Source organism: Chiroxiphia lanceolata, chromosome 17 (assembly GCF_009829145.1).
Source record: "Chiroxiphia lanceolata isolate bChiLan1 chromosome 17, bChiLan1.pri, whole genome shotgun sequence".
NCBI classification, from domain to species: domain Eukaryota; kingdom Metazoa; phylum Chordata; class Aves; order Passeriformes; family Pipridae; genus Chiroxiphia; species Chiroxiphia lanceolata.
The window spans coordinates 917,631-938,813 of NC_045653.1; the positions used below are offsets into that span (position 1 = coordinate 917,631).

Sequence of the window (21,183 nt, forward strand, 5' to 3'; positions counted from 1 at the left end):
TGGGGGGGGGAGCAGAAGGGGAACGGGTGGGGGGCATGGGGGCAGCAGAGGTGGTGCTGGCTGAGCCAAGCAGAGTGTGCTTTGAAAGGTAGATGGTCCACACACACAGTCTGGGCAACGAATGGTCCCACACCAGCAGCAGCTGCTGGGCCTGGATGGGCTGAGGGTGGGGATGGGACAGAGCTGGGGCTGCTCCCACCCGTAACCCAGCCTGGGGTGGGCACAGCAGGCAGTGCTGGTTGTAGGGCAGTGCTGGCTCTGGGGCAGTGCTGTCTCGCAAGGTACCTGTGCGTGCCCATGAGCATCCCAAACACCGCCCCCTGCCCAGTACATCCAGCACCACTCACCCACTGAGGGCAGCACCTGGCCCTGGTGCTGCTGCAGGTGAGGAGACACCCTGGGACATCCCCCCCTTCACTAAGACCACCCTGGGGATGGTGCATGTCCAGCTCAGCCTACGATTCCTGGTGTCAGCTTTGCTCCTGCTCTCATGTGCTGCCCATCCCTCCCACTTCCCCACCCACAAATCCCATGCAATGCCCAGTGCCTTGAGTGCCCACAGGGATTTACCTGGGCCTGGTGCCCACACCAAGGGCCCCAGGGAGCTCGGCTGAGCGACCTGGGACTGAGTGAAAAGGAGAAACCCGATCTAGTGTGTGCACGTCACAGGAAGCAGCAACCGCAGCTGCAGCACCTCAGAGCCCTCACGGCAGCACCGCCGGGAGCAGCCCCAGCGCTGGGACCCGACACCCAGCCCTGGAGCGGGCTGAGGGTGGACCAAGGGGTCTGGCAAGGGCAGCGATTGCCACCCAGTGTGCCAGAGGGTCCCCGTGCACCCTGGTTGTCCCGAGGCTCCACTATGCAGGGAGGGCTGAGCTGGCTGATGGCTGCTCAGGCCTGACAGCACCCAAATAATGGTAACAGCAGTGGAAGGCAGGTAAGTGGCGTTCATCTCTCACTAGGGCAGAAACAGAGTCAGGGCAGGGAAGGAGGGGAGCTCAGCCTGGGATGGGTCCGGGTCACACACAGCTCCAACTGCACCTCTCCATGGTCAAGGAACAGGAACAGGTGTTTTCCACAGCCCCTGAATCCCCCTGGGGACCAGCAGCTTGGGGCATTGGGATAGGTGCCCCAGGCCCTGGGGGACAGGGGGCTGGGGTAGGATGGCAGCATGCAGAGAGTGAGCCTGGCCAGGGGCTGTCCCCCATGAGGCTGCAGATGCCCCGTCCTGGGCAGTCCCCAGACATCCCACCCTCTGTGGTGGTGGGAGGGTGGTTTCCTCGAAGGGCTCCCAGCCCAAAGCCCTGCCCTGGACCATGTTGGCATCATCCCATGGAAATGCCCTGCCCAGGACACAGGGCGAGGGATGTGACCCATGAGCCTGAGGCCCTCCATCCCTCCCAGACAGAGCAGCCCAGGGGCTGAACCCCAGGGATGGGGAATCTGCCTGGCCGGGAGAAGCCGCTCAGCATTGCATCAGCATCTGCTGACACCACGCAGCCCCCGCTGCCGGCCCAGGCAGGTAAGTGCTGTGCCAACCCCCACCTCGTGCTGGGTCCTCCTGCCCCAGCTGGGGCTGGCACTGCGGGGGAAACTGAGCCCTCTCACCTTCCCTGCAGCCCCCAGCAGTTTCCAGGCCCTGGCCCTCTGTGACTTCCCCTCTGGCGCGGGGGTGGCCGCTGTGCTGAGGACGGGGGAGCAGCTCCGCATCCTCTCCGAGTGAGTCCCCGCACCAAGTGAGAGCTGACCGGTGTCCAGCCCGTGGGGCCACACTGGTGGCATCCACCCTGCGGGTCTCCTCCTGCACACTGCAGCCCCAGCCCCTCAGGCCAGGTCATCCCTCTTCCCTGCAGGGACGGCGAATGGTGGCTGGTGGTGTCCGAGGTGTCTGGCAAGGAGTGCCACATCCCCAGCAGCTGTGTGGCCAAGATCAGGCACGGGTAAATGCTGGGAAGGGTCTGTCCCAGGGAGGGTCCTGGGGACACGGCCCCACTGCCAGAATGTGGCCAATCCCAAGGCTAAACCCTGGCCACCGCACCAGGACCTCCTGCCCTGTGTCTCCCCCTGGGCTGTGGAGCAGTGCTGGGGCTGGGGGAGGTGGCCGGGCGTGCTGGAGTGTCCCCAGGACATGTGCTGCTGCACCCCGAGCTGTGCCCTGGGGTCCCTGCCAGTGCCCCTGCCCGCACAGGTGGCTGTACGAGGGCGTCAGTCGGCAGAAGGCGGAGGAGCTGCTGCTCCGTCCAGGCAACCATAGCGGGTCCTTCCTGATACGGGAGAGCCAGACCAGGCGAGGTGAGAGCCCTTGGGCCGGCTCCTGTTCCCCTCCCAGTCCTCCCCCGTGGGCTGCCAAGGAGTAGGGGGAGGGAACCCTCGCTCACACCTCCTGGCAATGGCCCTCCCCACGGGCTGCTCCTCGGTGTTGCTGCTCTCCCGCTTTGTGCTGAGCCCCTGCCACGGGGCCTCAAAAGAACAAACACCTATCGGCTTCCTACAGCTTTGGGTTACGAAGGGAAGTGATAAAGCTCAGCCCACAAAATGAAACAGGGCCCCCCCCACACACCAAGGGGACCTTGTGAGGGAGACCGTGGCGGGTGCTGTGGTGCATCAGATGGCTGAGGCACCAAGGACATCTGATGTCCCAGCCCTCCCCCATCCCCGGGTTGGTTTGGAGGTCCTCACGGCACGGGGCTGGCACAGGGATGCAGAGCTCCATGAGGAGAAGGGTGACACCACTTGTGTGACGGCAGAGCCCCGCAGGGTGTAAGAGACCCCAGGCAGGGCGGTGGGGCGGGGTGGGTGCCCAGGGTAGCCCAGCCACGAGCCCTCGGCCCCGCGCCCTCCAGGCTGCTATTCACTGTCGCTGCGCCGCGGGGAACGCGCTGCCTGGGCCTCGGTGACTCACTACCGCATCCACCGGCTGGAGAACGGCTGGATCTACATCTCCCCCGGGCTCACCTTCCCCAGCCTGCACAGCCTGGTGGACCACTACTCTGGTAATGCCCCGCCAGCCCCAGCACCCTGAGCCGTGTGTGTGGGGAGATGGCCCGTGCCCTGGCGGGAGGGAGGGGGAAAGGCGGCAGCCCCACCTGTCCAGGTGCCCGGGGTTTGGGGGGCTGCCGATGCTGATGCTGTTGGCTCCGTGCCCAGAGTTCAGCGCGGGGCTGTGCTGCCCCCTCAGCCAGCCCTGCTCCACAGACGGCATGAGGGCGGCCCCGGCTCCAACACCGCCTCTCGTCAAGAAACCGTCGCTGCACTGGGACAAGATCGACAGGTGAGGACATCCAGGGCAGGAGCTGAGGCTCCCACAGCCCCGCCAGACCCGCGAGCTCTGGGGGCTGCCTGCTGACTGCCCCATCTGCCCCGAGCAGCTCCCTCCTGCTCTCGGAGAACACATCCCCCCCGGAGGACTCCCCCTTCAGCCTGGGCCTGCGGGAAGCCATCAGCTCCTACCTGCTCCTCTCAGAGACCGACAACCCTGAGCCAGACCCCGCAGGGAACGGGGCAAAGAACAGCTGAGGACAGGCCCCAGCTGGCCAGAGCCTGTGCTGGACACCCATCCCACAGCTCAGCCTTCACCTGCTTTCAGCCACAATCCCAGCTCCTCGATGCTGGGGAAGCTGGGCCCGGGACAGCCCACACCAAGGTGGGGCCAGGCACCAGTGCAGGAGGAAGGGGCTGCCCGAGGGCCCATCCTCTCCTGAGCTGGGCACTCTGGGATGGGATGTTTGAGCACCCAGAGCCCCTGGGAGGAGGAGGAGGCGGCAGAGACTGCACAGAGAAGGAGCCCTGCCTGCCCCACAGGCTGCAACAGGATGCTCCTGGCATCTGCGCTGCCACAGCAGCAGAGAGAGGATGTAAACACCCAACAGGCTAAATCCTGGCCCACGTGGAAGAACAGCCCAACCCCCTCAGACTCCCCAAGTTCATGCTCAAACATTTTTGGGTGTGGGTGCCCGTGCAGGAAGGGCCTGTGAGCAGCAGCCACAGACCCTCATGCTCTCACCCCCCCAACTCACTGATCTGCTTGCTGGGACCAGAAGCCGGGGGGAAACGAGCCTCTGACTGTGCTCAAAGCAGCTGATTTTTAAAACCTTTTAACAGATGGATTGTAAGTTCCATAAAACAGGATCCTGCTGGACATGCAGCAATAATCATCTGTAGTGTCTCAATTAAAAGGCATCTCCTTCACAGCTGAGAGTTTGTGAACACTTTGTGACCTGCCCCTGGGGTTGTTTCACCACCACAGCCTGGGGGCTTTGCTCCTGCCCCCAGCTGGGGTAAGCAGCCACACGTCAGGGCTGGCCCTCTCTTCGGGCAAATTTATGAACCTAAGAGGTTTAAAAGTGTAATTTAATGTCACAATTGCTGTTCTAGGAATGATGGGGGAAGAAACAGGTCTGTGTCAGGAGTAGATTCAGAAAAGCAGAATGCAAACAACCCTCATGTACAACCCTGATCTCAGCTACCCCACGGGGCTGAGGGGCCTGGGCAGCAGCAGAAACACCTCAGAGCAGCCACACTCCTGAGCCTCCACTTTCAACAGGCCCTTATCAGCAAAGTGGGAGTTCCTCTGTGGCCACAGGGTTCACTGCTCGGCACCATCCCCTCTCTCTTCCTTCTCCCTCTGCACCCCAAGGCCAGTGCAGCAGGACTCCCCTTCCCCCAGGCTTGGACATGCTCCAATCTCCTCCTCCTGTTCCTGTCTGATGAGCTCACTCTTGCAACCCACCATCACTTTCTCATTTCCTTCTCTGCCTAGAGCTTTACAGACCTGCTCAGCCCCAACCTTCAGCCCAGGTGGTTTCAGCACAGGACAGAAGCCGGGGTTTTGCCCCTCAGCCTTGGCCTTGCTCCTGCTGTCACCCTTGGGGCCCCTGAGGCAACTCAAGAGGGTTTTTGCATCCTTTACTTTTGCTATTGACCCACGTTGTGTGAAGTGAGGAGGGTCTTGGTCTCCTTCCTCCACCATGCACCCAGGTTGTTGGATGCATTTACACACATGGGTGGTTCTACTGCCACAATCAAGAGGCTGCTGCTCCTGTTATTTTTAACAGGGAGCCAGGTAATATGGGACAGATGTGGTTGGAAAGGCTGTTCAAATCCTGCCACATCACCAGCAGCCTCTGAGACCTCCACCTTCCCTGTCCTGAGAGCTCCTTGTTCTGGGCACATGCCACTCGTGCTGGGAAATGGCCCAGACCCATTCCCTGCCTCCCAGGGCTGAATGCTGCAGCCTCTGAACCCCGTGGGTACAAGGCAGGTTTTAGCAGGTGACAGAAGCAGAGAGTGGGTCGAACAGCTCCCAGGAGCAGCAGTGCTCACTCAGCCAGGGAGGGCAGAGCAGGGAGGGGGGCCACAGGGCTCCTGTCCCAGGCAGTGCAGGACAGGGACACCGAGGGCTCCAAAGAGACTCAACTAGCCCTGACAAGACCCACTAGTGCCAGGGCAGTGGAGGAGCCACAGCTGGAGCCCTGGAGAGCCAGCAGGTCCTCATTGGTGGTGTTCTGAGTGCCCAGGACCCTCACAGGGAGAGGAGCTTCCCAGCTTCTCTCCTGAGGGGACTGTGAGCTGTGGCCACTTTGGCCACATGAGCTGCACTGTGGGCAGCATGACCTCCCCCAGAGCCCTGTCGCCACCCCCCTCTGAAGTGACAAGTACCTACTGACACCCAGATGTGCGACCCAGCCAGACAAGACTATGCACTACCCTTCATCCTCCTCAAACCAAACTGAGCATCTTTCCCTGGAGCACCTGCCTAGCATTTGCTAGGATCAAAGGGACTTCTGAAGGGATGAAGAGGAGCTGCAAATCAGGCAGAGTGTCTCCATCAGCTCTGAGCCTCCGTGCAAAGGACACAGCTGTGCCTGGAGCCCAGGCTCAGGGCAGCATCCAGCCAAACCCTCACCCCAACAGACAGAGGGCAGAGAAATGATCCCTTTAGGAGCAGGTCCTTCCCTAGTGTCCTTTGCCATGTCCATACTCAAGCTCTAGGACTTAAAGCCACCAGTCTGAAAGCTCAGGAGGTACACACAGCTCCTATTCCTGAGCCCAATGCAGCTCATATCTCCCCCACCTCGATGGGAAACGGGGCCATGCAGGGCCTCAGGCCCAAGTGTGGAGCATTCCAAGGATCCATGGCCCCATCCAGCCCCTCCTGTCCAAACACCTGACGGCACACAAATACCACCAGCAGCAACATGCCACAGCAGGACAGGATGAATCCCAGTTTCGCTGGTTTGCTCTCAGTTTTTCCTGTCTGCATCTCTGTTCTACCAGGAAAGAAAATGTGGTATTTACCGTTACCTTGTCTGTTCAAACAGGACCTTGTTCTGGGTACCTGTGGCAGGTTTTACCCAGAACAAGAGCTGTACCTAGTTCCTTCACTTCACAAGAGCTGCTGTGCACCCTGAAAGATTAAGCACACAGATATGAAACACTCTGCTGGAACCACTGCAGTGGCCTGCAGTGCTCAAGAACTCTGCCGAGGAAGCAGAGGCAGCCCCAGGCACAAGCACTCCTGCAGTCGGATGCGGCACCAAGGCCGGTGGGGCTGCTGCGCTGCCAGCACAACGAGCACCAACACCAGCCATGGGCTGCACCCTGATCAACACCAGATCCTGCAATCACAGATCCTCTTCTGGGCAATTAACAGTGAGAACAGTAACATGGCTGTGTCTGATCTCTTCAGCTGAGCAGCTTCAAGGTGACTCTACCACAGGCAGGCTGACAGCTGACAGAGCAGCTGCCTCTGCTGTCAGAGTCGGCATCTGCAGGAGCCTTCAGATCAGGCAAGGAAATAAATCCCAGGGCACACTTTCCTGAAAACATGGCAAGCCATGGCACACATACCACTGAATTATGTCAAATTCAGACCGCAACTTCAAAACCCAATTTTGACACATAAGTGATCAGCAAAGACCTGCACGAGCCATGAGACACACTGGGATCTGCCACCAGTGGCTCACAAACCAGGCTCCAGCAGCCATGTGCCCTCCAGCCTTAAAATCCAGTTTTACAATAGTGGTTTTTTTTGAGGAAGAAATTAGAAAAGAAAGTTTGTTAGGACCAGGGAATACACTTGCTCTCCTGCTGGGGAAACAGAGGGGAAGAGACTGAACCAGAAATGCACCTGAAGGCACACCAATGCCTGCCCTTCCTTCAGGCAGCCTGTGCCAGGTACGCTGCTCCTCCAGCACTCACCAGCTTCCTCCCCTTCCCATGCCCACGTGTTTTCTCTGTATGGATTGTTCAAATGCATCGAGCTCCTTCCTTCAGCCCATCCCTAGTCCTGCACTGCCTCTGCCCCACCAGGCTGCTCATCCAAATGGAACAAAGACAAGGGTCAGATCACACGTATCGGGTACTAATCCATTACATATATTAGGATTTGGGAATAAAATGTACAAGCTCCTCATTAAACAATACTGAACAAAACCCAATACATAACAGTCTGCCTATTTCCAGATTTATATGACAAAAATCTGGAAAACAATAATTTCCAGACTTCAGGAACAGTTAAGATCTATATACCTGACAAACTACAATACCTGCATTTCAATGTGATGTCAAGCAAAAAAGTCCAAAGTTATTTTATTGAGCAATCATTAATTGAAACAAAGACTTTACTAAGACTTATCCAACAAAAACCTATTTATTTATTCCAAACACCAAGATACAGAAGTTTTCAAGTTTTGCAAATATTGCTCCAAAGCAAAATTCTATGTACAGCCCCCTCGGTTCTAATAGTGCATCAACAAAGACAAACACGCATATGTACCCACAGTGCAATGTTTGCTCAGTTCATCAAGGCTCCACGTTGCATTCACTTACCAGTGATTTAAAGAAACAAAAAAGTGACCTGTCAGCCTGAACAGTTGGTTCAGGTTAATAACAACAATGTGGAAACTTGCAAAAACAGGGACAGAAACGAATCCAGGTAGAGCACAAATGAAGAATCTTTCCTGATCAGGAGAAGTGCTACTCTATTTTAAATAAATATTTTCAGTCTTTATCTGTAAGGGCTTCCCCAGCACTACTGAAGGGAAAAAAGTCTCCGGGATCTGCCATGTGATCTACCCATGGGAACCACTTTTTCCTCCAAACCTCCAGTACTGCCCTGAGCAAAAATTAACTGACAAGTAAAAACATACAGTGAGCACACAGAAGCCATTGCTTGAGAAGTTGTTCCCCCCTGGGGCAAGAAGCCTGCCAGGGCCTGGGAGCACAGCTGAGCCGTGTCCTGCAAGGGTGGCAGGACAGCCAGCACCCAGGGAGCTCCTGTCTGCTCCATCCCACCCCAAACATTCCCTCCTGGCTGGGAGGTTGCTCAGATGCTGCTCTGCTGGTCTGGTCACTGTGACCTGCTCCAGAGCTACACGTGAACTCGGGGGGTCTGACAGGAACGAGCCACAGTGTAAGCACTGGTCTCATCCTCAGAGAGCCAAGTGATCCTTAAATACCATGTAAGCTTTATTCCAACTGTTCTACAGAAAAGTAAGTTTATTTTTCTGCTGTACATATGTTGTATTCACTATATACCAACTAGTACTATAAAACTGAGACAAATTATTCCCTGAACTGAATCTTGGCACAAAAGCCTTAGTTACTACCTAGAGCAGCCTAATTATTTTGTCTTCTGAAGGAAATAAAATATTGACTGTGTAGATACTGTAACTCCTACAACAATATTGGATATTTCAAGTTTACATTATTCTTTGCAGAATACACATATTACAGATCTATATTCCAAATTAATGATTTGTACAGGTATGGGCCTTTCCATTAAAACTGTGCCAGAATGTTACCCTTTGGTAGTACCATTGCACACAATAAAATCAAGGTAACAAATCCAGCTTTTTAAGGACACCTTCTCACTTCAAAACCAGTTTACTATGTTCCACAGGAAACTGAACTCAGCAACGTTTGGGAAAGAAAACTAAAGTCACAGCCATTATTTCAGGAGTGGTGATTTGCAGCTGAAAGACTTTGAACTTCTCAAATACTCACGACTTTCCAAAGACTCTGTATAACATGACTGAACATCAGCAGCATTGTTACCTTGCTCTCACAAAGTACAAACCAGAAAATTAAAACTTAAGGTATAAAAAGGGATTTTGTGAACACAGACCACCTAAGATAATAACCCACTCGCTGTCTGCGAGGACAGCACCTCATGCATAGATCTTGAGGCTTTATTTACACCAATATAAAATAAACTGATTCCCCAAACCACACATTCATAGCGAGTCTTTACAACAAACACGTCCAGAGTATTGCAAAAAGTCTACATTTCCAAATATAACTGGAATGGCAATTATTAACAAATGGGTAGAAAATACATCACATCCATGACAGACCATGCTGCAGAGTGAGCTGGGAGCGCGGCTCCGGGCCTTTCCCGGCACATTCCGTCCTGCTGCAGGAGGCACAGGATGGCCGGATCAAAGAGCTCAAGAATGCACATAAACACCACGTTCATGGGCTTCCCCAGTACCAAGTCATGTGACAGTGACAGGATAAATATGGAAAACAATCATTTATTCTGAAAATAAGTGCAATCCACCTGTGACCTCCTGCTACATTATTTACTGTAACAGAAGTGGGAGTCAGACCACCGTTACTTGCAAACCTCCACATAACACTTTATAGTTAAGAGCTGGACATTCATACTTACTAAGTCTGAAACTGTTATAACATTTCCTAATAATTAAATACTGAGTGCTAGTATGCATAAACCAGAAGGAATAAAACATGACACGAGTCACTTAAACTATGCAAAGATATTTACAACCTCTGTCAACCAAACATTTTTGGCTCTTGGAACTCTGTTCTTCAGTGGCACAATTTTTAGTCAATTTAATGATGAACATGTCTACCATTTCAGTGAGCAACTTTTAAGGAGTGAAAATTTAAGTATAATTTATCAACCGACATCCAACCTCTGGAGACAAGGGTATGGCCTCTTCCACAGCGTTGTAATTGCCTAATAAACCCCAAATAACCTTTTAGCTGTTCTTTAAACAACACTTCTGCACAAGTCCCCGAAGTCAATATGCATCCCATGCAACCAGCATGCCAACGTGATGTACAGATCCAGAGCTGCTCCAGCTTCGTGCCCAGTGCCCCTGCCCAGCCTCACGTGGAGCAGCACAGGGCGATCTGCTGCACTTTGCCCAGGTCCGTTATCAGCTGCTTTATACAGTGTTTGAGCTGGGGCAGTCGAGCCAGTGGTTCGGGGGGTTCCAGCTCTCCTGTGTAATCCAGCCAGCTCTCCAAAACTGCAAAGAAAACTACAACTGTCACTACTGCAGTTCTCAGCAAACAGCTCATCTGAAGTCACAAAACAGGAGTTCTTTAATCTTTTGTGCCCCCAAAGCAGTGGGCAATGTTTTTCACATTTGGTTATTTGAGAAATCAGAAAAACAGGCCCCTCACACCAATTAACTTTTGATACATGACAAAATAATTCACATGGGGGTGGGAGGGAAGCTGATGCTCCTAGGAAAAAGCAGAAAAGGAAAACTCAGGACCAGATATTGTGAAATCTGGTGCTAAACATCCTCTGATCTGTGTCAATTCCAGAGCAAGGACGCTGAGGTACAGGCAGTTTATACCATCAGAGTACCTTTAGGATCATACCATTAGATACCACTGAAGATCCTGAAAGGATGGGACTGTGGTAATGAAAGAAATCTGTTATCAGTACAGAACACAACTGGCCAAGACACAAAGAACTGGGTAACACAAATGGGGGTAAAAGGAAAATGAACTCCTGCTCTAAAGCTTCTCAGTGGGAAACAAGAACCAGAAATCCCACTGAGCAGAAGACAACTCAGGTGACAATGTAACAGGCCAACAAGGAAGGTGGTCAGGTTGAACTGTGATGAGTTCATGGGATGTTGACACCAGACGGAGACTGAAACCTTGAAGAGAGAAAAAAAAGCTCTGCCAAGAGCAGCCACCACCACTGCCCACATCAACGGGTGAATTCAGCCCAGGGGCAGGACCTGCTGAAGAACTGGTGGGCATTGCCCAGCCTGGCAGTGAGGAGATGCCTGCTCAGAGCAGAAATCCCTTGCACAGCCCCCTGCTCAGCAGCACATAAAAGAGTTCAACTTTTGGGACTCAGAGCTGCTTCATTTATGAAACAGGCATTGATTACAGGCCTGACTGATCTTCACTACCCTTCAGCTGTGCTTTTCAGTACTTTTACTTATAAAGAGAGGGCTCTTACTTGGGCAAAGATTGTATTCCCAACACCCCTGAAAGAAAAGCTGCTGTTGTAACCACTACACAGCCAACCATGAGACTCAACAACGTAAAGAGAAAGAACTATCCTGGATCATTTAATCCAACACAAAGGGTTCAGAAGTCTTCCACTACTAGGAAAACAAATCTCAAAAGACCTTTAAGTGAAGAATTTGGAAGAGACAGGAAAGGATAAGAGCCTTGTGGCCCGAAGAAGCCACCCGGAATGGGCTGACACAGCCAGCAGGCCCCGAGGAACAGGGAAGTGCAGATACACAGAAGAGTTTTGGAAAATGACAAAAACCTGAAAGCAAAAAGACATCTGACGCAGCTATTTAGAGGTGACCTAACTAGAACTTGTTCTGTGAAATTCTGCTCTTTGTTTGAAAATCCACCCCCCACATCAGCAGCATATCTATTTTCTATAGGAAATGTGATAAAGAAACACCTATCTCTTTGTAGGTCTGCAGAAGTAAAATTCTGGTTAACATGTTTTGAACAGGTAGCTCAGCTAAATATTCTTTTAAATACTACTTACCATCTAGCTCCTTCTCAATGAAATCCATTCTGTGTATGACTTCATCTTGCAGAGATTCCACGTGGGCTAGAAGATTGAGCTGCCACTGCAGCTGCGAGTTCACAACTCCTTCCTTGCCTTTCTCCATGAGTTTCATTTCAATCGCTTCCTCTGGAGAGACTTTCTTCGACACGGCCTCTCTCACCTGGCAGAGATGCACACATGAGGATCTGCTACAGTGAAGAGACCTGGGGAGCCAAACTGCCTGGGCTTCCCAGGCCCCCGTGCTGAGCACTCAGCTCATCTCAGGCCAGTGGGAGAGACACAGACCAGACACTAACGTTAAACTGGTTTGGGCAAGAGGATCTAAATACAGACATACTTTTATAGGTATTCTGCTAAGAACTATTCTCTGCACTTCACAAACATCTGATGTGCTGAAGGTAACACACATGGGTAGTTATGTCCCTGCCACCTTCCATCTGGAAGACTCTGCACTGAATCTGTGCATCCCAGGGAACGCTGAGGCCGTTTTTCACTTGCCAGTGATCAGCTAAAGAGCAAACAATTCTGCAGCGAGAAGAGATTTTTTTCCTTAAGGAATCTAATCGCAATTCTACTAAAACTTTCACTGAAGCATCTCAAGTATTACCACCCTTTACAAAATGTGACCACACAGTGTTGATTCTACTTGTCTACTTTTTTCATCCTTCTGCTGAAATAGGACAAGATGTAGAAAATGGTTCTTTTAAACTGAAGAAATAAAATATTTTCTTTTCTGGGAAACATAACACAATCTTGATTGGTAGAGAAGTCAAAAATAACAAGTTACAGCTTACATATGCATGAAATAAAAGTTCACCACACCTTTAACCTAAAAAAGGGAGCTCAGTATTTCACAGAATCATAAAATTGTACAGTAGTTTGGGTTGAAGAGGCCTTTAAAGGTCATCCAGTCCCATCCCCTGCCATGGGCAGGGACACTTTCCACTGTCCCAGGTTGCTCCAAGCCCCGTCCAACCTGGCCTTGGACACTTCCAGGGATGGGGCAGCCACAGATTCTCTGGGCAACCTGTGCCAGGGCCTCCCCATCCTCATAGGGAAGGATTCCTTCCCAATATCCCATCTCACCCTGCCCTCTGTCAGTGGGAAGCCATTCCCCCTTGTCCTGTCCCTCCATCCCTTGTCCCAAGTCCCTCTCCAGCTCTCCTGGAACCCCTTTAGGCCCTGCAAGGGGCTCTCAGGTCTCCCTGGAGCCTTCTTTTCTCCAGCTCTCTCAGCCTGGCTCCAGAGCAGAGGGGCATCCATCCATTTCCCAGAGCGTTTCTAACATTCCTCAGCCCACATTTCACATGAATTGCCACTAACAGAAGCACCCTAGTGTTTATTTCTATATTTAACACACAAAAGTAAGCAGCAATGAACTGCCAGTGGACCATAATGCACGGTCCATACCTTTCAAGTGACTTGAGGTCCAGAAGTCAACCTAGTTTTTTTAATTATAATATGAAATGAAGGAGTTGATCACATCTATCATTTTAACTCTTACTGGCAACTTAACTTTAACAGCACAAGAAAAAACTTAATACAAACCAAATACTATTAAAAAAGGTAGAGGTTTGCTCTTTGCCAGGCAAACACATGCTCTTTGCAGAGAGGTCTATTTTAATACAATTACCTTAGAGTAATTGTGTTTGGATTCATTTTCCATCTTGCATATTTCTTGGTCCAGATTCCAGCCAAATCTCTCTGACAGAGCATCATCTCCATTTTCCCTTATTCTATTTACTCCATCATCCATGGTTGAACCTCTTGTTTCTACAACCAGCCTCTGTTCTATGGCAGGGTAGTAGGCCCGAGGCTTCTGGTAACAGTGTTCACTTGTAATGTAAGATTCCTCCACAGAAGGAATGGTTGAGGGCTTCTCAACTGTCCCATTCCAAGTTCTATAACTTGCTGTCTCCTCTTTGCAACAGTTTTCCTCAAAGTGAATGATGTGTTTTGTATGGATTTTTTCATCCACTGTGATGTGCTTCCACGGATGACACCAAAGCTTTAGGTCAGGATGTTCTTTATTTCTGTTCAAGCAAAAAAAAGTACACCGCCCATTTAAAGTGACTGAGCAAACTATCCTATTACACAAGGCAATCAAGTAAGAATATTTGAACCACTACATGCTAAATCATCATAATCACTAAAAAATGCCCAAGTACTCTGAAATAACAGTTTCACTGACCTCAACTGTGTATGTTCCTACAATGTTCTGTTAGGTTCACTATTTTCATTTCTATAACGTGGTACATAGGCCAAATGTTGGCATTACGAAAAAATTTGAAAAGTAAGTTGCAAATAGACACATACAATTTCTCACCAATGTTGCCCTTGATGAACATTTTGCTTTTTACAAACAGCAGAAATTAATTTTAACTGGGATATTTTTAGTAAGGTATGGTACAACATCATACCCCATTGCCCCCTCCACCTATTCTGATAAAAAGTTTTATCTTAGTTGTTTTCAAGTTGACTAATATGTTATTTATTCCAGCAGAAGGGACAACTATACATATCAGGTTACACAGATACAACTAACAAAAAATTTAGACTGAGCATTGTAACTGATGTTCTTCCACATGTGTGTCAGGCATCGAGCCAGCAGTACAAGGAGAGCAAAGTGGAGCAAACTCTGACCCTACAGCACCTGCACTGGGCTGCACAGAGAGGGGGGGGCTGCCCCAAAGCCCCCTCTCTGCTTCCTTGCAAAGATGGATGGACTTATTCCATTCAGCTGATCCTGCTTTTCCAGCTGCTCACCAAAGCACTCAACAACACATGAGCAGTTCACTTGTGAAATAACTGCTCTCTCGCCCATCCTACAGCAGCTCAGGTTCTTCCATGTCTCTCAGAGGGAAGCACAGCACAGCTGCCAAGGACCTGCTCAGACACCTCCCAGCAGCACCTCTGCCTCCAGAGCCGGCACGGCAGGGATGGATCTCCCTGGCCACTCTCAGGCTTGCCTGCAAAACTGAGAGCCAGGGGATCACTCACCAAAGCTTTCTGCTCTAGCTCCACTCATCTGCTACACTTAAGACACTATTTTGCTCAGCAAAGAGCAAGGGATAACTTTACAGAAGACAGAGAATTGAAAAATGATGCACCAGTTACGTAAGGATGAAAATTCAAACGCTAATACTTGAGTAACCTTTTAACTCCTGCCTGCTGAAGGTTCTCCCTCCCATAGCACTGCCACTGTCACCTTGGATCCTTTGCCAACTCCTTGAAACACTGAGCAATGCTCTCCTAATAATTACAGGCAGTTGTGAAATCATCTCCTCTCCTCTAGATGGTAGATCTGCATCAACAATATAATAATTCTTTTAATTCAGTAATTTTTCAAATTGTCTCTGATTTATGTGATGACAAAGAAAACAGGGGCTGAAGCTTTTAACCAGATGATCCAAACAGGATTGCAGCCCACCTTTAACTAACCCAGGCCATTACACTGACTTCAGCATGGGAGAGAAAAGGAACAAAACCTGTAACAAGCATCACATACTTGTCCTGTGCTCCATACCTCAGCACTACATAAATCTCAATTCACAATCAGAAAATCAGAATTTGAAGTCTCACTCTTTAACAAAAGGCCCAAGGAGTGGCCTTATATTTATGTTCCAGTCTCCAAAGAGGGAAGGGATTACTTGCAGATCTGACTACAGGATCTCATAATGGAAAAGCAAAACCTTATGTTAAAATTGCTACTCTCTTGCTTCAAGCATTATTCCACTGTTTGAGCATTTCCAGTCCTGCCAGTGGACCTCCTGCATCACCACAGACAAGAGGAAAAGGTCTAAAGAACCCTGAAAGCACTAAAAGCTTTGCTTTCCAAATAGCTGCTGCTGTGCAATTTATCAACTAATAAATTATAACAATGGAATTCAATCAACTTAAAACTGCTGGATTTGAGTTAGGAAAATTTTTTTTCAGTCGTCACAACCTAAGAATGACTTTGAACAGGAAAAGATGCAGAAAACTTGATTTTATACAAAGAAAATCAAGATTTATATAAATTATTATATTATTTTCTTCAGATATAGCTGTAATGACCTTTGCACAGAAATGAACTCCTGCAGGTTGCTGAAGGTGCATCTGCTCTCCCACTGCAGCAGAGCAACACACCACACCCAATGAAAACATCTGATTCCTGATGGAGAAGCTACGAGTAGATTTACCGGAATGGAGAAGGTAAGTGCTGTAAGAATGTTGCCACAGGTTATACACCTATCCTCCTCTTCTTACTTCACTCTATTTAGGTGCTTCAGGAGAAGCTGCTGTTATTAGTTTTTTCCCTCTTTCTACTTTCCCAACCCTTTTATACATGTGGTCAATTGACACTCAACACACTCCAACAGCTTTTAAGCAGCCAAGCCCTTTTCCAAGATCACATCAGCAATTCAAACTACGTTATAAATCCACAAAGCAGCACAAACAGAAGTCTGAATTTGTGACTATTTTTCTACTTGCAATGTAATTCCCCCTGAGAAGGTGCCAGCAGGCACTGAAATGCGCTTACTGCAATATGCTCATCTTCAGCTGCAGCCCATGCAGCACCTCAATCACTCTCTGCACGTCCCCAAGCAGCTGGTGAGTGGCCACGATCTTCTTGGCATTCTGGTGGGAGTAATTTTCTTCCAAAAATGCTAAGCCATGCATATGACCATTGCTTAACCACTCCTTCTCATACCAATACTTTAAGCTGGACCTCTGACCTAAAGTGAGAGTAATGAGTGAGTTAAAATGAAGCATTAACTGTGGTATGTTAACACGACTGGTAGTAACTCTGATTATCTCCAAGCATTGCAAAAGCTTTAGTGGTGCTGTTGGTAAGAACAAATAAGATCCTACAAAAGCAGACAAAACTCTGAAGAAATGAAGACCTTGTAAAGTGGGAACTCAAAAACCTCTGCCCAACTGTAAAACCATTCAGACCCCAAATTCCATCCAAGGACATCCAGCAACAAAGAGCTGCAGCTGAGGCAGAGAAAGGCATATTTTAGCAGGATATCACACTGTCTAGTCTAACCATGGTTATGACAAACCACAGTCTGAATGCAGGTCTCTGTAGACAGCAAAACACAGAAAAAGGCAGTGAACTTCCTTTCCCAGTGGTCTTATTTTTAAACATCACACATGTATTAGTACAGGTATTCAAAACTACATTTTAAAGGAACCAATGATGAGGTTCTGATGGAAAATCTCCTAAGTTAGGCTATTAATGATGGTAATTCTAGTTTAAGAGGTTGGAGTATCAACAACAACTGAAATGAAACGTTAAATGTGATAAATGCATCAGTAAAAGTAACTTAAGCTGTCAAAAAATGGTATTAGCAGGAAAGAGTAGAACTGTAGATGCTTGCTAAATTGCAAACACACAAACAAATATGCAACAAAAGCTCCCCCACACTCTGTAAAACGTACTGTTACAACAGATGTTCTCAGCAGACAGCTCAGCACCCTGAGAAACAGTCACTGCCCTACATAGAGCCCAGGCAGCAAGCCCCCAAACCCAGGGATAATGTTGGAGCACAGACTGAGAACAGCCCCAAAAAGCTCTCCAATACACACAGGCCAATACTGACTGGAGGTTTCAGCAGTTAAGGAGAAACTAAAAAAAAAGAAAAGAGTAAGGACAAGGGATGGCACTACAGGGGTGTTAAGTGGCATCAGAAATCAACCCAGGGAAGAAGGAATTTTCAAGGCTGTAACAGCTCAGCCCACACTGTACAAAGAAGGACACTCCTAGGTATGGTCAGGACCATGTTGGAGATGTTCCTGACACACCTACATTAGCCCTCCTTCATTTATCTCTGCATTAGAGAAGCTGCCATCTGTAACAGAAAATAAAGTTCAGTCCAGAAGAATAAAATGGAAACTTTTAGAACTTCATGGTCAGCTGAACAACCGAGATGATGTGTACACTGAGGTAAAAAGCGCTCCCTTTTGAGGTGTATATGGTGTAGCTTGAATGAATCAGTTACACTGTAAGCATCTTGATCATGATTAAGCAGGGGTAAATGTTAACCAATGTCTTAAAAATCCCACTTGACTGAAACAGAATTGAGTAAAATAGCAGTTCATACAGTTTTGAGACAAAATTACACCAAATTTGCTTTTATTTCCAGAAGCGTAAGTGATGCTGTAACACATCTCAGCAGTTTAGACTGGGGAAAGCTCCTAAAAAAGATTTTGCTGAATTGCCATGCCCAGTTTTAAAAGCCACTTCTTTGTAGATCCACAGAGCCTATTAGCTCATTTCAAGCCAAAAGCAGAGTCACTGAAATTGAGAAGCCATCAATGCAGTTAAAAAGTTGGACATTTTCCTTGTTGAAAACAGAGGTAAAAATTAGGCTCCCCCAATGTAAATTTTAGAACCTTCAAAGGAACAGTTAATGATTAAATAAGCAAAACTAAGCTGTAGTCAGTTTTTACACAAAACCATTCTGATATTCAAGTGTGATGACAGTTTGCATGTGCATTTTAGTTACATTTAAAACTAACTTCAGTTGACACAAAGCATATCTTGAAAACAAAGGGTTAAAATCCTAGAAGCAAGATACTGTAAAAAACCCCCTTAAATATACTGTTATCTGTGTAGTGAAATAGTTTAAAATTTAAGTGTGGCATGTCTTTCTTGCTGTGAGTACAAACATCAGTAAACCAACTACACAAATCCATGAGTTAAGGTACAGAAGAGCTATATCTTTCAACAACCAAAAAAATCTGAGATCACAATCCAACTATGTATATAAACCAAAAAGGTCTTTTCACTAGGCCACAGATCTATTTTCTTGCCATTTTTAAACATGGACTCAAGCAAGAACCTCATCTGTTTCCATTTTCATCGAGGCTTTGTAATCCATGGAGTAGGAAGTCAGAAAATATTCACCTAAGTGTAATTTTACCTGCTGTGGACCAAGGTATTTAAAAATACATCGTTAGGAGAAGGGAAAGTGTTGCTTAATCCCCTCTGTGTTCCCCCAGATAAATGCCAATACACAGGCTGTCTCAGGGGATGCAGCCAACGACAAGAGCCAGAGCTGCAGAGCCCTGTGCTGACTGATTATAAAGAACACGGAAGCCCAGCCTTGTTGGGGAAGAGACGCAGCCACATCCCCTGAGATGCACCCGTGGGGAGTCTTTGCTTCAGCTTCCTGAGTGCTTCTACACTCATTTACCACAGCCAGCCAGTGCAGTCCTTCTTACAGCAAAACGTGACAGATGGTCATCACAGTGAAAACATCCACTCCATTCCTGTCCAGCTGTAATTCCACAATATTGACTCATGGACATTCACAGAAATTAAACTTTCTGTAACTGAAAATTACCTATAGTGACAGACACAGCTACGGGAAAAACGGAGTTTAATCTTTGAGCTATATATATATAAAAACTAGCAAATGTACTACATCTGTAAGAAGGATATGTAATCTTAAATTTCTGTACCTGGAGGATCTTGGCAAATATAGCAAGTATATTTCTCAGGTACATTATCTTCCAGCAAACCCATACAGACTCCATGCTGCCAGCACAGACACTCTTCACACTGTTCAAAGGCAAGAAGTGCACATTAACAGAAACGAAGGCCACGAGCTCAATACATCAATTAAGAGACACAGCATCTACATATTTTAAGACAAAAAGGTGTATTAAGACCCACAACCCACCTTCCAGCGACAAGCAAACACACTGAAGAATCAGACTGCAATAAAATCTGAGCCTTTCCCAGACATTTTTCATGTGTATTTCTGGAGAATGACAATTAAAAACTGAAAGCAGATATTCTGAAAGGTACAAAAACATTCCCTTTGGAGATGAAGATCTTTCACAGGATGCATGTGCACATAACCAGGACAGCAATCAGTATGCAATCAAGCTTTTTCCAGTGAAACAGATCTATTTTTCTGATTTAAAAAGCTTTCCCCTCAAACAGTAAACCACATTCAATTACAAAATCCCAGAGACACTTATGTTACACAGGACTAGCCAATATTATGCTTTACTGATTCTTGTAGCACTAACATTTCATCCATTTCAAAGGCAGCTCTACCAGCACAAACCTGCAGTGCAGATACAGCTGTACTAGCATCAAAAGCTTCCAACATCCTGCCAAGGGGGGGCATCATACTGGCAAAGATTGGACACAGTTTGGATCTATTTAGCACAGTTACACTACTGAAAATACAATCAGTGTTCTTAGAGCTACTGTTCTTAAACAGTTCTAGAGCAGGAAAAAACCCTATATTCACATGTTCTGTTTCTGTTATTTTCTCCCCCCTCCCATATCTTCACAGGAGACAAAATTCGACTGCAGCCTACAGACCACTGAAACACGGAATAAACCCCCCACATATTAAGTCAATTTTGATTTGAAACTGTGATGTCAGTTCAAAATCACTGTTTTCCCAAGCATGAGCCAAAAGCCTAATGCAGGGGTCTCGTTAGTGTTGGTGGAGGATTCTAATATGAGCTAAAACACACCCCATCAGCAACTGCAAGCAACCTCAGCTGCTGCTCCTCACTGACTTACAAAGATGCCAACTTGTTAAACATCTCATCTGTGTTCAACACCACTTTTATTAATGCTCTTCTTATCTGCTGCCATTCCTCAAGGTAGGAGGGACAGAGAGAGACAACCAGGTTCTGAATACTTCACTGCATTAAATGAGTGGCCCTGGGGTGGAGGAAATAGAAGCCCTGGGAAGAGAGAACGCAAAAGGTTGTAGAGAAACAGGTTTCTGAAGGATGGGACCAACAATGTTTTGCCTTACAAAATGGGTGAACAGTCCTAAAGCAATAAGGAGTTGTTTTCAAAAAAGGCAAAGACACCATCCTACTTTCACGAAGGTGATTATTAGAGCCAGAAAAAGGTGTTCTAAAACAAAGAAAATGGATTGAGAAAAAACAGACTGTGGTAAAAACAAGAAGTGAGCTCCTGGTTCTAGTTACACCTGCATCCAATAAATCATGCCATATTGCACAGGACTGCACTCAGTGATTTTCCAGGCAATTTTGCCCAGAACTCCAGTGAAGCATCCCAACTTTTTTTTTTACTTTACTCAACTGATATTTAAGTATGTACCCCACCAGGGCACAGGTCCTCCATTTACCTGCAGGTTCTACTGCACAGCATGGCTGGCCAGGCTCCAGGCTCCTGCTGGCACACACGCTGCAGGGAAGCTACCCCTGCCCAGGCAGTAGCAGGGAGATTCAAAGCACATCAAGTAGGAAATTTGGAAGAGGAAAACATACAGTGCTGTGCAAAAATATTTCAATCGAAATTCAAGTAACAACAGAAATAACTGAACACAAAGGACATGTATTTAAAGCAACTTTTCACATTCCTGAACAAAAACATCCCAAGTCCA

At 48.1% G+C, this 21,183-nt stretch overlaps 2 protein-coding genes across 8 annotated transcripts in view; one reads left to right on the forward strand and one right to left on the reverse strand.

Annotated features, from left to right (window-relative positions):
• The first annotated feature begins 1,434 nt into the window (after positions 1-1,434).
• On the forward strand, positions 1,435-4,182 carry SLA2 (Src like adaptor 2). The gene is made up of 7 exons (XM_032705289.1): positions 1,435-1,518; positions 1,571-1,719; positions 1,854-1,940; positions 2,189-2,292; positions 2,844-2,993; positions 3,148-3,271; positions 3,369-4,182. The coding sequence occupies exons 1-7, from the start codon at positions 1,435-1,437 to the stop codon at positions 3,514-3,516; spliced, it is 846 nt and encodes a 281-aa protein (XP_032561180.1). The 3' UTR covers positions 3,517-4,182.
• A 3,383-nt stretch (positions 4,183-7,565) lies between these two features.
• The window catches only part of PHF20 (PHD finger protein 20), a 74,877-nt gene continuing 61,259 nt past the window's right edge, over positions 7,566-21,183 (reverse strand). For all 7 annotated transcript variants that reach the window (XM_032704626.1, XM_032704625.1, XM_032704628.1 and 4 more), the window contains 5 exons: positions 19,262-19,361; positions 16,332-16,527; positions 13,443-13,842; positions 11,786-11,969; positions 7,566-10,277 (listed from right to left, as the gene is read on the reverse strand). In XM_032704626.1, coding sequence (XP_032560517.1) covers positions 10,135-10,277; positions 11,786-11,969; positions 13,443-13,842; positions 16,332-16,527; positions 19,262-19,361 — 1,023 coding nt within the window. In that variant the 3' untranslated portion in view covers positions 7,566-10,134. The remainder of the gene's footprint in view (positions 10,278-11,785; positions 11,970-13,442; positions 13,843-16,331; positions 16,528-19,261; positions 19,362-21,183) is intronic.